The 16,812-nt window shown below is 39.9% G+C and overlaps 1 protein-coding gene across 1 annotated transcript in view; it reads right to left on the reverse strand.

Annotated features, from left to right (window-relative positions):
• Positions 1-16,812, reverse strand: part of LOC122808576 (von Willebrand factor A domain-containing protein 5A-like) — a 582,047-nt gene that overhangs the window by 61,272 nt on the left and 503,963 nt on the right. The window contains exon 11 of the mRNA XM_044079534.1: positions 4,062-4,176. Coding sequence (XP_043935469.1) covers positions 4,062-4,176 — 115 coding nt within the window. The remainder of the gene's footprint in view (positions 1-4,061; positions 4,177-16,812) is intronic.

Here is a 16,812-nt window from a genome sequence, read left to right on the forward strand (position 1 = left end):
TATGTGACTGAGGTTCATAATGTTACACTAGACACAAACTGACTGTCTGTGAAAATACAAACATAATAATACCTCACATGCAAAATATGTGAATACATCCAGATTAGAGCCATCAACACCATCACACATGCTAGCTTCCCTAGTCCACTGAGCCACACAAGCTTCCAGACAGAGAGGAACCATTCATCACACAATTAACAGCATACATATGTATGTTGTTATTCCTGCATTAAGTGAGACATATAATTGTGTGATAGATTTCTATGTTACTGCCCTGAGATTGCCTGGACTGCTGATATACCATTGATGAGGTACTGTTAAAGCAGTTATATGGGAACACTGCTGTGTTGAGGGGGGGGAAGCAACAGCACATGATCTGCTGGGATACACTGTAGTCCAAATATCATGTGAATCCACCGTTTTACATCTCTCTTGACTGATTTAGTGACTATTCCAACCATGAAGCCCAGTGACTATTAAGGAACACATACTAATGTCCTTGGTATCTGTAGTCCCATGTAGCTGTTACTTCTGTCCAAATAGCCTACTATATTTCCTTACATAAGTGCAGCAGATCCATACATAAGATACCATATTAAAGTACTCCTTACAAGTAGTGTGTAGGTTAGAGACTTATCCTTGCAAATGCAGCAGTTGACAGAACTGTAGTTCAGGGATGACTCTGTCTGATGCAAGCAGTACACAGCCAATACATGGATAGGTATAGGATGTGTGAGTTGCCTGGCATCAATTTTAATGTCTATATGTGAGTAGAGTAAGGTGTCAGTCCCTAGGGCCCTAGGTTGTCCGTGAATGTGCTATGCATTGTCACTTAGCCAAAGCCAGGGCATACTGGGTACGACTATGTCTGCCTATAGGAACATCATCAGGGGGTTCCTCCTTTAAGTGTTCCTGTGAGTGTGGCTGTGGTGACCTAGGTACTGGTGGGGGGCTGTGTATCCCTTCCCTTTGCTGATCCTGTTGCAGTTGTTTCTGCAGGATTGTGTAGCATGGCGCATACTGTGAAGATATGTGCACATGTGGCTGGACAGTACTTCAAGGCTCCACCAGATATATTGAGGCACCAAAACCATGACTTGAGAAGCCCAAGCACATGCTCTATGATGTTTATAGTTTGTGCATGTGCCTCATTATGGTGTTTTTCGGTGGATGTGTGTGCTCTTCTGATGGGTGTCATCATCCACAGTTCCAGTGCATAGCCAGCATCCCCCAGTAAATGGTCATATCGGATATCATGCCCTAGCAAACATCTGGTACAGCTATGATGCATGCCAGATATGGGAATCATGATAACTGCCAGGGCTGCCAGCACACACAGTAAGGATAATTCCCTGGGCATTGTACATGACCTGGCAGTTGATGGAGTGGTACCCCTTAGGGTTGACATAGATTCTACCCTCCCATCCAGGTGGTGCCTTGATGTGTAAATGAGTGCAGTCTATGGCACTCAGTACTTCAGGGTAGTGCACTACATGATAGAAGTGTTGCATATTGCTGGCCCTCACCTAAGAGGTGAGGAGAAAAGAAATATGCTTATTAGCATATAGTAGCATGGCATCCAAGAACTGGTTGAGTACCCTGCATGCTGGTGTCTGTAAAGCCCCCATCATGTCCCCAGTTGGTCTTTGGAAAGTACCTGTAGCTAGTATCCTAAGGGCTACACATACCTTTGTTTCCACTGGGATGGGTTCTCCTCTGTTGGGTTTGGATCTGAGTTGAGGGTGGCAGAGCTCAGTTAGTTCTTGTAGTATGTCACTGTCCACTCTATACTACTTTACAATCACTAGCTCATGTAGCTCTTGGAAGGTTACCCTGGACCTGAATACTCTTCTCCTTGTCAGTCTAGGCCTATTGTCAGCAGCAACAGCAGCACTGACTTCAGCATCTAACACATACAGATGTAGCAGAGCAGCAGCAGCCCCTAGTATTCTCTCAGTTACAATTCCCAAGTCTGTACTCCAATGGTCCAGAGTACTGGAGAAAAATCAGATTGTAGGGTGTATGTATACTTTCTAGTGCTCTGTTGTAGGTGCAGAATGTGTGATTGGCTAACTATGATGCACTCCACCTGCCTAGAATATAATTAACATAATTTAATGGCCCTACTTTAACTTAAACAGAGGTCAAAACAAATTAATATCATTGGCTTTTTCATATACACTCAGCACAGTGACATGCCATGCAAACACGCACCCGATAGATAAACAATGTTTAAAGGTTTGTGGACACCCCCCCCCCCCAAGCTTACATGCTCAGTATGGCTGCGCACTGTGCAAACACACTCAACTAAGCTAAAATATGCTTAGAGGTCAGTGGACACCCCCCCCCCCGATGTCAACTACATCCTGTGTAAACACCAACATGGGTCTAAGCCTACACGAAAGGGATATTTGGACACGATTACTCCTTTATACTATTCAGCAACTCCACCTCATTTTCATAGGTATCCATGCTCATAGCCTGAAACTACACTCTACAAAGCCCTACCACTTTAGCAGCAGCGCCAATGCACCATTGTAGAGACTCCATGCAAGGTCCCTTAATACATTTCTGTCATATGATATTATTTTTTTTTCATTTTTTTTTTAAATTTATTTATCTATAAAGCATGTTTGAGCACTGTGGCGTACCACGCAAACATGCCCATATTATTAAAAAAATATATTACTTTAACTTATTTCCTTTAATTTTTCAGACATACAGGAGGATAGTTTTGCTCATATCTGTATGTGATATGCCATTTCTGTTCATATAGCCTATATTTTTACACCCCCTTTTGTCTGGCTGCATTCCTGTACACAGAATTTTTCCACATGCAGTACAAACACTAACACAGGGTCTGAAGAGATGCCTATCTGCTTGCTGGATCACTTTACCTGCCTCATTTGCATAAGATTCACCTGCTTATGAGGTGATTTGCATGCCACAGAACTTGCTGTGTTGGCTTGTGCCGCCCAGCAGTGCTTACTGAATCTAAAACCTGCTTATTTTCATGTAAACAGTATGGCACGATGCCTACACAGTAAAAACGACCATGTAGGCTTTATTAAATTCCCCACAATGTATTTGAACTGTGGTTTTGGAGAAAACTTTTCGCATTCCATGGACTGCAAGAAGATCTAATCAGTCAATATTTAAGCATATAAATCCAGACTGTTGACTGTAATGCCTAATAATAAAACTAAGACTCTAGTTTGGCTAAATAATGCAAAGATAACATTCACTAGACAAGAAAAAATTAAGCTGGGCAAAACTGAATGCAAAAGCAGGGCAAAGCAGAGGCCAAGATCATAAGTAACATTACTGAAACAATGAATATGAATTTGCCAGAACATAAAGAACCAACGTTGTCAAAAAATGGCTTGGCATGCTTAAGTCCTTGAGGTCATACTCAATAACAACAAATGTTTAGCATGTTTTAAAAATACTCCTCTTTCATCAGTCACTATCAAAACATTGATTTCAAAGACTGAAACAAGACTGATTTTAAATAAGCATATGTAAGTGATCATTGACTTCTATTACGAACTTAGTAACTTCAACTGTCAGTCTGACATCATGAATGCAATGTCATGAAGTAAGTTCTTCCTGTTTTACATTTTTTAATTTGTTTGTTAAAGGATAAGCTCTCACACTAATAATTCTTTTAATGGACAACTTAGGCACACTGAGATGTTAAGTGACTTACTCAGAGGCACTCATTTTTCAATTAGCAACTGAGGGAAGCAATCTCAGGACTAAGGGATGAAGTCTGTTACCAAGTCATGACACTGGCCCTCTAAACTAATATATCAGGAACAATATAACGTGTAATGATACATTTAATAATACATTACATAATGAAGAAAATGGCCTGTAATTAATACCATGGAAAGATTTAAAGTGTGTTTGCATAATGAAATGAGGGCACTCAAGAACCATATACTAGCACATTTTGTCCCTGTTGATGGCAGTAGTCTAACTGAAATATAGTTATTTTTTTCTTTCTCTTTAAATATCTTTTAGTAACCGGTGGTCTTATTCACTGCTTAGATGCTTACCTTTGCCTGCATCCTGTCCTTTCCTGTGATGAAGTCATATTTACCATAAGAAGCTGTTGCCACCCCTTTTATCAGGGATGTTGAGGCCCCTTCACCAATCCCAAGTGTGAAAAACCTAAACAGTGAAAAAACTGATATATTACACTTCATGAATTTTGAACATCAAGAAAGACAGCAAATGTGGTCATGTACCTTACTGACTATAGTCATTTAAAGTGTATTGGTCATGTTCTGAAACATCACTGTGTTACAGTTAGCTTCGTTCCCAGTTATATTCCACATGTTAAAGCTGCATTTGATTTTGCAAAAAATGAAAATTATAATATGCTGTCTGATATTTTATGTTCACTGTTTATTCAGTTATACTCAATAGTTGGTCACAAATTACATACAACTGCAAAACATCATGGGTAAACAAAAAAAGATTTAATTGTTACATTGTGAAAGTAAAAGGTTCCGCCTGCAAAATCTAGCTGCATGGAAATACAGTAGTGAAACATTGTAGATTCAGTCATTCACAATGTCATTTTAGAGGTTTTCTATTCCAACAAAAATGTCAGGGAGCAGTCCTTATCAATAACACAGAAAGCAAAAACAGCACACCTTTTTGTATAAAAAAAAAATGTATATTTTTTATTATATATGGAAGGAGGCTATGTCCACTGCCAAAGTTTGTTTCATGCACTTTCTCCAAAATATGATCAATGGAGCAAGGGTCTATTCTTGGCCCCTTACTCTTCTATTTACTAACCACATATCTTTATCCTCACCTTCTGTGTCTATAGTACAATACGCAGATGACATCACCCTTATTTTTGCTACCCCCACCATAAATGAACTGCAAACCCTAACCCAAAATAACTTCACCCTAGCTGAAACATGGTTCACCAACATTAAACATCTTCTCAATCCCAAAAAAAAAAAAAATCTTTTTGGCCCAAGCAAACCAGCTCCCGTAACTAATAATTTTACCATCAGCTCCAACCTCACACACTAAACTGCTAGGTGTAGAAATAGACAACAATCTTAAATACGACATCCATATTGCACAAACCATCAAGAAAGTAAACAAAAAACTCAGATTCATCTATAGGAACAAATACTTGATCTTTAAATCCACCAAAGCAACCATTGCAAGGACTCATCTTCTATCCATCCTCCTATATGCCTCTCCCATCTTGACCAATCTCCACCAAACTGATCTAAATAAAATGGAATCTTACTATAACAAGATCGTCAATTTTGCTAATAAAGCCTCATATAGGTCCCACCACTGTCTATCCCTTACGCAGCTCAAATGGCTGGAGCTGCTGCATTTACTACTACTCAATCCTCTATTTATTGCACACAAACTATACTGCTTTCCTGAGCTAACCCCAGCACTTCAGCAACTTGTACAGCCCCGCATACCCTCTAGACCCCTACAATCTAGTTACCAAAACCTCATAATTGTCATAAAGCACAAAAAAGATGCTGGCAAATCCCTTTTTGCCAGCACCATTGCCAAAAAATGGAACTCACTTCCAAGCCATATAACTTCTACCACCTTCACTTCTCATTTCAAAAAACCTGAAAACCCATTATCTAAACAACTGCCTATGCTCATGTCAATCCCCAGGGTAATCCACACCAAAAAATAAGATGTTTCAGAACTTCAGCTACGTAAACACAGTTTTTCTTCTGTCAGCCTGCCAACTGCTGATATTTACCTGACTGAAAATAAATAATAATTAGATGTTACTTATTTGATACTCTGTATATTAATTGTTGTCTATTATATGCGTGTTAATCTCTGCCACCTAACATATTATAGTATTTACTGTTTTTGAATTTTCTCAAAGCTTTTCTTTCCGGGCCTCAACTGAAAATGGACTTATGTCCAGTAGGACATTCCCGGTAAACAACTGTAAAATAAAATAAAATAAAAAATGTATTTTAACTAATCAAGGCTAACAACTTTCTTGGAACTTGATGAAACTAGTGCCAAAGGACAGACTGAGTATCCCCGATATCAGCCAGGATGACAAGCATTAATAGTTCAACTAATCAAAAAAATGCCAGGGTAGTTACCATGCTATAAATCTCAAATAACTATCAGAACAAGAATTTATTTCCTTTTCTGTTCCTTATGGTATGTTGAGTTACTGTAGCATTGCACAATACTGATATGCAGTTTGATGTTACTGTTGCCTTAGAAACAGCAAGCAGTATATGCTGTGTATTACCACTGCTATAACTGGATTTGTTTGTGACAACCTCCAAAAAAAAAAAACACAGTCTTTGTACAATAGTGTGAAAGAAAATCTCAGCAAGCAGTATTACCATGTTTGGAGAGTGACTCTGGATATATAGCCCTGTCAAGGCTGGTAACTTAGAATGTACATTCTACAGGGGGGGGGGCACTAATTAGAGACAAAAATAAGGTAATTTAACTGTTTGTGACTCCATGTTAAAAGGAATAGACTTACTTCTGAGAAATTCAATAACACAAAGGAATATGATTAAGTTACTGATCATAACCAGTTTGTTTATGTGTTTGAGAAATGTTTTCAAGAAATTCACATTTAGAGCAAAGCTCAAGAGGTGTATATCTTGAAACCATTTTGAGAATTCTCTAATGAATAGTTATAATCAGAAACTTGACCATAATTACTTGTATTACATAGAGCTTTACCTGCCTGAATGTACTTCAACTCGCAGAAAGAAAACAGTATAGGAACACAAAGTGTTTTACAGTTTAGAATGCTAAAACATCTCTAACACTGCCACACAGACAGCTGACGTGAATTATCACATCAATGAACAGCTATAAAATATGTTAAATCACTTCACTATGCTGCAGGTGTGTGTGTGTGTGTGTGTGTGTGTGTGTGTGTGTGTGTGTTTGTGTAGCATAAGAAATCCAATCAACAGATGTCAAAGGTGCATGACAATTAACAAGCTTATAGTACATAGAGCATGTTGACTATGAACCAAAACTGAAAAAGACAAGCTTTTTACGTACTTATTTGACGTCAGAGAGGTGCATAACAAGTTTTGTTATCCACTACTTTCAGTGCTGTTATAGTCTGTTTATTTGATATACACATGTCCACAACAAAGCAGCAACAACAATCTAAAACAGCTTTGATAGTTAAAAACACTTCTCCCTGCTACACAAAAAGTCAGACTTAACGTATGAAGCTGTATGTCCATCAGAATTGTACTTGGCTTTTTCTCACTGTCCATGTGTCAGCACTAACCATTTCATGGCTTTCTCAGATAAAACTCTTATAGGTTCATAGGTAGGTACTAGGCTATTGGCCCTAGGGCCTATGTAAGCCTATCTAAATGGTACCCTGGCTTTTGCCACCCAAGAAAATTATTTTGCTGTGCCCCTGTCAAGCAGAGCCACACAAGTGATCCCTGGGATGAATTTCCGATCTCCCATCCAATCATCAAGATTTTTCTTGAAGAGTGCTAATGAGGAGCTTTGTTTGATATAGATAGGTAGTTTGTTCCAGAGTATGGGAAGTCTCTGGGACAGGAATCTATCCCTCCAGCATGTTCTGTTTATTGTGGTGACAAGGTTTAGGTCCCTAGAGCGTGTAGCTCAGAGGGACTGGGATTTCTTTATGTGGAGCATGTCCAACAGCTCTGGGTTTGACATAGCTTTGTATGTTAGGCAGAGATCGCCTCTGAGTAGGCGATATGCGACAGAGTAAAGCTGGAGTTTTTTGACACGGTCTGCGTAGGGCATCTGTTTGAGGCCAGTAATCCTCTTTGTGAGGTATTTCTGTGGCCTTTCCAGTTGTTGTAGATGTCTTGTGAGGTACATACCAAAAGGAGAGTTGTACTCTATAATGGGTCTAATGAGTGATGAGTAGAAGGGAACAATGACCTAATTTTGTCCTGGATGAGAAACCTTTTGTGATGAGGTGTGCCATGTAGAAGGATTTCCTGTCTACTGTGGCACTGTGATTATCAAAGGAGAGACTACTGTCCACCTGTGTCCCAAGGTCTGTTATCACACTTTCAGTGTTAAGTAGACTACCACCTATGTGGTAGTTCATGGCTGCAGAGTTTTTACCAAAAGGGATGACAATGCACTTTTTGGCATTGAGCTTGAGGCCATGGCTTTGACACCAGGCATCTGTCTCAGTGAGGCCCTTTTTTGATTATGGCTCTTAGTTTGCAGTCATCTGCAAAGTTTGTTAGCCAAAGAGCTTCTGTGTTAGCCTGTACTTCAGAGAAGTAGATACCAAATAGGAGAGGACCTAGGACTAAACCCTGTGGTACTCCACGTGTCACTGGTCTGAAGTTGGATTTAAAGTCTGCTACTTTCACAGTGTGGGTTCTGTCAGTGAACCAGTTGGCAACCCATTTTGTGACATAGGGATTTATACCTAGTTTAGTGAGTTTATTTATAATTCCAGAGTGGGGGATGGTGTCGAAAGCCTTGACGAGATCTAGATAGGCTGTGTGTACCACCTTACCCTCATCTACAGCTTTGGTGACCGCTTCAAAGAAGTCTATCAGGTTTAGGAGACATGATCTGCCTTTTACAAACCCAAACTGGGTAGGGTCCAGAGTTTGGAGTTTACCAATGTCATTGTTTATAAGTTCCATTATGATACGCTCCATAGCCTTGCAGACCAGGCTCGTCCATGGTGGCTCCCCCTTTATGGAGTGGGATAACCGTTGCTGTGCACCATTCAGTGGGCACAAAGCCTGAGGTTAGGCTATGACTGAACATGGTACTTAGGTGGGGTGCCAGTTTGTTCTGTAGTTCATGTAGAACGCAGCCTGGGATGTTGTCAGGTCCCATGGATGCTGTGTTCCTGGCTTTGGAGAGTGTGCTTTTTACCTGTGCAGCTGTGATTACAGGTACTTTGCATTCTTCCGGTATAGAAATGGGCCCTTTAGGGGATGAGAGAGAGGTAAAGTTAGCACTGAACCTATCTGCCAGGATGTTGGCAATATCAGTTGGCTCTGTATATTTGTGCCATTGTGATGCAACTCAGAGCAGATCTGAGTGTTGCCATTGAGATTCTTGACATAGCTATAGAATGCTTTGTGGTTGTCTTTAGAATCAGTGGCAATTTTGTTTTCGTAATTAGCTTTGGAGGATTTTATGAGGGATCATAGCTTCTTACTGAGGCTGACCACAGAGTTCCTCCAATCATGGGATTTTAATCTTTTTTGCAACAGTTTCTTTCTTCTGTTGTACAGTTTGTTTATAGCAGGGGACCACCAGATAGGTTTCCTTTTTTGGAGGATAGCATCTTGGTTCTGTTAGGGATTGCACGATCCATGCACTTGTGTAAGTGCTTATAAAGTACAATTGTATAGGATTCAGCAGTCGTATCTCTATTATCCATCAGCATGGGTGTTGTGAAGTTTTCCACTTCTGTCTTAAGAGGCGTGAAGTTGGCTTTGGAGACATTTTTTAAGGTGGTTTCCCTAATGGGGGTGGGGGTGGGATGTGGATGTCTAGGGTGATTTGCTTGTGGTCGGATCTGACCAATGCGGAATTGACCTCTTATGTGGAACACCAGTTGCCCATGTTGGTAATGACCAGGTCTGGGATATTGCTGCCCCTAGTGGGGGTGTGGATAAGCTGTTCAAAGGCATTGGAATTTATGAATTCCAGAAAACAGTGAGCACAAGATTTGGTACATTTGTAGTTTTCCCAGTTAATGGTGGGGTAGTTGAAATTTTGGGTGTTAGGTTGTACCCTATTATTTTCCAGTGTATCAAGAAATGAGGAGTGGGAATCCTGGGGCATGGTGGAGGATCTGTAGGAAGCTACAATTTGCATTGCGGTCTTGCCCAGAGTTAGTTGCACTTGGATAATCTCAGATGCATTATGCTAGGCAACTAGCCTGGAGGTGTGGATATCCTTAATGAATATGGACACGCCTCCACCTTTAGTGATTTGGTCCAGGTTAGGTGGCCAAAAGGTGTGGTATGAATTATAGCCTGGTAATGCAGGGGTGCTCTCTGGAGCCTTTAACCAGGTCTCTGTCACTGCACAGATGTCGATGTTCTCCATTTTAAGGAGTGCCTCAAGTGAGTGCATTTTGAGGTTTAGACTTCTAGCATTAAGTAGCATTACCCTCAGATTTTGCTTGTTTGTACTTGTTACGGTGGTAAATTTGTCATTTGAATCTTGCCTAAAAAAGGCACTATAGGGGTGGCAAGAGCCTTAGCCAGTATCCAGAATCCCAAGGGCGACAGGTGCAGGCCATCTCTAGCAAAGTATCGTGGTTTGTCGATCACGTCATCCCAGGCAGACAGATACCGGATCCCCTTAGAATGACACCAGAAGCTTAGCCAATTGTTGAAGTCAATCATTTTGTCCTTGTACTGTGGTATCATTCTGGGTGATGGAAGGATACTACTCAGGGCTAGGGTCATACCTGCCTGGGCTACAAGATCAGAAAGCTCCTCCATGCCTCTTTTCATGTAGTCCAGGGAGGAATGTCTCAGGTCATTCACACCAACATGGATAATGACAGAGTCATATTTGTACTTGCTGTGGAGTTACCTGAGTGCATGCATTATGTGGCGGATCCTGGCACCTGACAGGCAGTGGACAGTAACTTTCTACTTGTTTAGCCTGGTGAGTGAAACATCAGTGTCCCTGACTATAGAATCTCCTATGACTAGAGTGTTGGGTACGTTGTTATGCCTTAAGGGATGTGGTTGAGTGGCACACTGAGTTTGTGGGCTATGTGTCATTTGGATTGTGTTGGGGGGTGGAAGTTGTTTGTGTTTCTGCTTTGGAGGTCCCTGTTGCTTGGGTAGATTTTATTTGAGAGCCTCCGTGAATGTAGGTGTGTGTTTTGTGTTTCTATGTGTGTGTTTTGGTGGTGTAGGTTTTGAGGGACTATGTGATGAGTGTGGTGTGGCGCAAGTGTTTATCTTCTCCTCTTGACTGTCTAGTCCAGTCTTGGGTGAAGAGAGCTTTGCTTCCAGTTTGGTTATATAGGTGCATCTCTCACAGGTTGTAGTGTTGGGTGGTAGGAGGACAGGGTTGCCTGTGTACATGAGGCAATTGCTGCATTGCACCATTGCCCAGATTCATCAGGTAGACAGGAAAAAACACCGGGAGCTGAGTCTTAGACATGCCTGGATAGGTGCTTATTTATTAAGTACTAAAAACTGTTTTCCTCTAGACAAGTGAAGAAAGTTGAGTGCTGTAGTAATTTGTAGCTTATTTAGTGCTTACAATGAGTTCTGAACAAGTGCTGAGCTCAAAGAAACAGACTTGAGTGCTGAAACTAGAAAACTGTCTAGTTCGAAGAAACAAAATTAAGCTAGAAGGCTTCCCTCCAAAGGAAAGGCTTGGGGACTCAGAAGCTTACAAACAGTCATGGATACAGCAAATCTGTATCTGGACTAGGCAACCTATAGGAAAGGCAGGAAACAAGCTTAGAATATATATATATATATATATATATATATATATATATATATATATATATATATATATATATATATATATATTTTTTTTTTTTAAGTGGAAAGGGGAAAGGAGGAGCAGAAGCTAACTGGGTTGGCCTTCTCAAATGTTCTCCCAGGAATAGGTAGAATAAGGTAATGACACTAGACTGGGAGGAGTGTTCCAGATCAAATTTACAGTAGGGTTGGGCAACTACAAAGCCACCAAGTATAAAAACACAATACCAAGAGGGAGGGAGGGTGTGAAACAAAAATCAGAACAAACAAACCCAACCAGATGCATAACAATTGTAAAAAATTCTACTTAATACCTCACACACAGTGAGTAAAATAAAAGTGCTATAAATAACTCAAAAATAAGCAAAAAACAGGATACTTCATCTTATATATCACAGATTAGTTAGCTCAGAGCCCTTCCTCTGACTTCCTCTGATTAGCTCAGTGTGAAAAGGCAGAAACAGTCACAAGTTAACTTCTTAAGTAACAAAGTTGAAACCTGAAACAATTTTAAAAAAAGCTTGAAAGAACCAATGAGGTGTTTACTCCAAGGCATAGTCCAGGCAACCTCAGCCAGCCAATGACCACAAACAATTCACTCTCACTGAAAAGCTATACTGGCCTTGGCTAAGCTATGATGGCCTGGAACATGTGCCCAGACACACAGCCTCTACTAACAAACAACTAGGCCCAAAACACAAGCCTGAATATGGACAATGCTACAATACAAACACTACTTAGGTAGAAAAAACTGCAGAAATGTTTAAACAGATAAAGGATCAAGGAGACTCTAGAGAATGCTTTTAAATGCAAAGTTATATGATACACTCCTAGCAGAAAATCAGAACAAATGCAACCATATGCTTAACAATTGTAGAAAATTCTACATAATACCTCACACACAGTGAGAAAAATAAAAGTGCTATATAACTCAGAAATAAGCAAAAAACAGGATATATATATCACAGTGGGTGTTCAAAAGACATGCGTAAATGGGCGTGCCTTTGTTGAAGGTTGAACGTCGAGCTGGCACCTCGGCGTTTGTGAAAAGCTACCGCCGATCATTAGTGAACCAGAGTTCCGCTGTGGCGACCCCTAACCGGTAAAAAGCCGAAAGACAAACAAACAAACATCACAGATTAGTTAGCTCAGATCCTTTCCTCCGATTAGCTCAGATGGTGATCCAACATCATTTTTCTGAAACTAGTTCTGTATTAGAGTAACTAAAGCAAGATGAACAACATGGACTTATGATCAGGATTCTCAGCTCATAACCAGCAAGTTATGTGCTCACAAGACAGATGCCAAGATTCACCTCTTGAGTTTCACATTATTCCTCTTTTGAGGTGTTTTTCCTGACATCCATGTTTCAATCACATAACAAACTCATTTCATCTTTCTGCAATTTTTGAAATAAACTCATGATGTCCAGTGTACTACAATTCTGTTACTGATGGAGGCAAAAGTGTAAGATGCAAACAAAATAGCAAATTCTGCTTGGAGAGTTATTCCCATTTTAAGATGGTATTATTGCATGCTGGTGCAAATAATCTGACAAGCAGTGCACTAAGAAGATTTGTGAAACATTAAAAATAAGTCATATAAAGAGTTACAGGAAGGGATGCAGACATTTCCATCATACTAATAGTGGAAAGATAACAAGGAGCATGTTTAAAGAATGATACACTGACAGACTGAACAGCATGAAGGAAAAAAAAATAGCCATGCATTTTCCCCAAGATGTCCCTGCCGAATAGACTAAGAGCGACTAGGAGATTTAAGTATGCACATTCTTTAGCCTTTCAGTTTGCATTTTCCATACAAGTGACAGTATAGTGGAGCAAGTCAAACATCTGACACACACACACACTCACACACACACACACACACACACACACACACACACACACACACACACACACACACACACACACACACACACACACTCACACATACCTGAACTTTATACCTGATACTCTCCTGCAGAGATACTGGGGGCCACCACTGTGAGGATGAGTTCTGCAGTAATTCTGATGGCCACAACTGTGAGGATGAGTTCGGCAATGACACTGGGGACCACCCACTGTATGGATGAGAATTGCAGTGATACCAAGGACCACAACTGTGTGGATGAGTTCTGTTGTTACACTGGGGACCACCCACTGTATGGATGAGAATTGCAGTGATACCAAGGACCACAACTGTGTGGATGAGTTCTGTTGTTACACTGGGGACCCCTATTGTGAGTATGAGTTCTGCAGTGATACTAGGTCCCCCCACTATGAGGATAAGATCTGCATTGATACTGAGGACCCCCACTGTGAAGATGAGTTCTCTAGTGATACTGAGCACCACCACTGTGAGGAGGACCACCACTATGAGGATGAGTTCTGCAGTGGTACTGGGGACCCTCTACTGTGAGGATGAGTTCTGTAGTTATATTGAGGACCACCACTGTGAGGATGAGTTCTACAGTGATACTCAGGGCCACCACTGTGAGGATGAGTTCTGCAGTGATACTGAAGACCCCCACTGTGAGGATGAGTTCTACAGTCGTACTGAGGACCACCACTGTAACAATGAGTTCTGCAATGATACTGAGGACCCCCACTGTGTGGATAAGTTCTGCAGTGGTACTGAGAACCACCACCATGTGGAAAAGTTCTGCAGTGGTACTGGAGACCCCCACTGTGTGGATGAGTTCTGCAGTGATACTAAGTGTGGAGGTGAGTACCCATCTGATGGGGCTACTTTTGTTGGCATTATTTACATTTTATCCTTACACTAAAATAACAAGAAGAGATTGTATGGGTGATGAACTTGAGAGCTTTTTTTTACAAATTAAAAATGCTTAACTGAAAAATATTTTCAGATTCATATTTGGTTAATTCATCTGAGCACATTTCTAAGTTACAGGTTTTCCTCCATGGCAACAACTTTGGACTCTTCTGTACATACCATGATGTACAGAACCATTCTACAAGGAATATGTTTCAAGCCACTGTACTGATATCATGTACCAGAAAGGACTATTTCCTGACATAAGTATTTCATGCTCTAATTTACAGACAACAACTAGAGCCAGACCATTGTATTTCCACATCAGCTTTTGGTTAGTCTTCACTAGCAGATCTGAATCATCAAAATGTCCTTTCACCTGTGCCATTTCTGATCTGAATTAAGGACAAGCTGTGAGTCTAAAAATGAAAGGAAGAAAACAAAAGTGCTCAGCTTATCAGCTAAATCGTTATTTCACTGTCAGATAATTAAATTTTGTGTTGTTCTTCATACTCCTATTTTGCCCGATTCACTGTTTTTTTAGTGCATCTAACAGAACTAGTATGAGGTTCCTGCTTTAAGATTAACAGTTTTGGGTAAGAGTGCAAAATTCTTATATTTAAATTAATATTTACCCTAAGACGACATTTTGATGATATATCCTACAACGTTACTTGTCCAAGAACACTGGAATCAGCTTCAGAAGCCAAGGTATTTGATTTACAACTGTTTAGCTGAAATTTCTCAAAGTGACTGATTACATGTCCTGCAAAATTTAAAATCAACATGGCTCATCATTTGGGTGTTTCTAAACAAGGAACTGACTGGCATTTTATAGTGAAACTAATTTTCTTGTCTGATAAAAATAAAATAATTACATTATCAATGAATGCCAAAATAGTTATTTAACATGAAGGGCCCGTTGTTAGTTATCTAGATTTCTCTTCTGGAAGTGGCATTATATCTAGCTTTAAAGGAAAACTACACCTTAGAACTAAACAAACATATATTTTATCACTCTGTCTTTGTTTTCAGGGCTATTTTAACACCTCACAGTCACTCTGAATGTTTCTTACAGATTTTTAATATGTTTTCTGCAAAATGGCTACCAGTGGGGCTTGACATATCAACATGACATTCTTTTTCTTCAAGTGTTTCTCTTTCCCATATTCCATTTCAAGTCTGCTTTATATCAGTCATGCTAGATATAAGGAAGTACTGGTGTATTCCCATCCAGTTGAGACATAATATGATTACTGTCAGTCACTGTCATCTTTTATACCTTCTGTAACAGGACTGTTTCTTTTATTTCTTGAATGGCCCCATTTGCATGTGTCTCGGGGCTTGATTTACAGTACATTAAGGAGTTATACAGCTGTAATAAAAATAGCTGAATTTCTGGCCTTTGTTCAAAAATATCTTTTTGTAGACCAGGATGAAAAGATAGTCACACGGTGGTGGTGTTGCGGTAGCGTTGTCGCTTCGCAATAAGACGTTGTCCGGTTCGATTCTCAGCCAGAACGTCTTCTGCGTGGAGACATGCGTGAATGGGCATACCTTTGTTGAAGGTTGTGCGTCAGGGCTGGTAACTCGGTACATAAAAATCAACTACCCAATCATTAGCGGACCGGAGTTCCGCTGTGGCGACCCCTAACCGGGAAAAGCCAAAAGACACAACAACAGTCCAAGATGAAAAGATAGTCCCCCCCCCCACACACACACATACACACACACTTTGGTAAATATGATATGTTGCTATTTTACAAGAGTTACAAGAAAAAAAATATTTTCTTACTTTTCTCTAAATGTCACAGACATCTTTCATACTACATTTAAGTCATCTTAAAATGTAAAGTAGTATAAACAACAAGGGTTTAATGTTCAAAGCTTAGCATTTCAATACTGTGATGCTGCTTATGTAAAATTGTCAAAAAGGTGGCACTACCTTTAAACCATTCACTGATCTAATTTCTCTGTTTTGTATGGAAGCAGCTGTGAATTAGTGCAAGTTACCTTTCTCTCTGCAATGAAGAGAATGGAAAACAGTTCCACACCTGTCTTTTTTTACAGTAGCTCCTGACATTAGCAGGACTAATTACATGTATAAGACTGTTGGTAGTACCTGACTACAAATTTCTCTGAATCTGTGGTATGTCATGCAGGCACACAAAAATTCCTATGCAAATTATGTGAGAAGTTAAGCTTAAAAAAACTGGGTGGTCTTGCTCTGTACTGTAGGGAGGAAAGGAACCTAACAGTTGATTTAAACTGTGGGAGAAGGTAACATTTTCCTTTAATTTGCACACTAACATTAATTTACACATAAAATATTTATATATAATTTTTTGCTCAGTTTTAGGTATTAAATTACTTCAAACCAGAATTACTATTGGTTATTACACTATTTCTAGGTTACCAGTATTTCTAATTAAGTAACATCTGGCTTACTACCTGCTGATTATATAGTTAAATGAAAACAATTGTACTAGACACTACCTCACTAAGATTACTGGCCAACATAAGTCAACTC

This window comes from Protopterus annectens, chromosome 8.part0 (genome assembly GCF_019279795.1).
Source record: "Protopterus annectens isolate FY-2018-M chromosome 8.part0, PAN1.0, whole genome shotgun sequence".
In the NCBI taxonomy this organism is placed as follows: Eukaryota; Metazoa; Chordata; order Ceratodontiformes; family Protopteridae; genus Protopterus; species Protopterus annectens.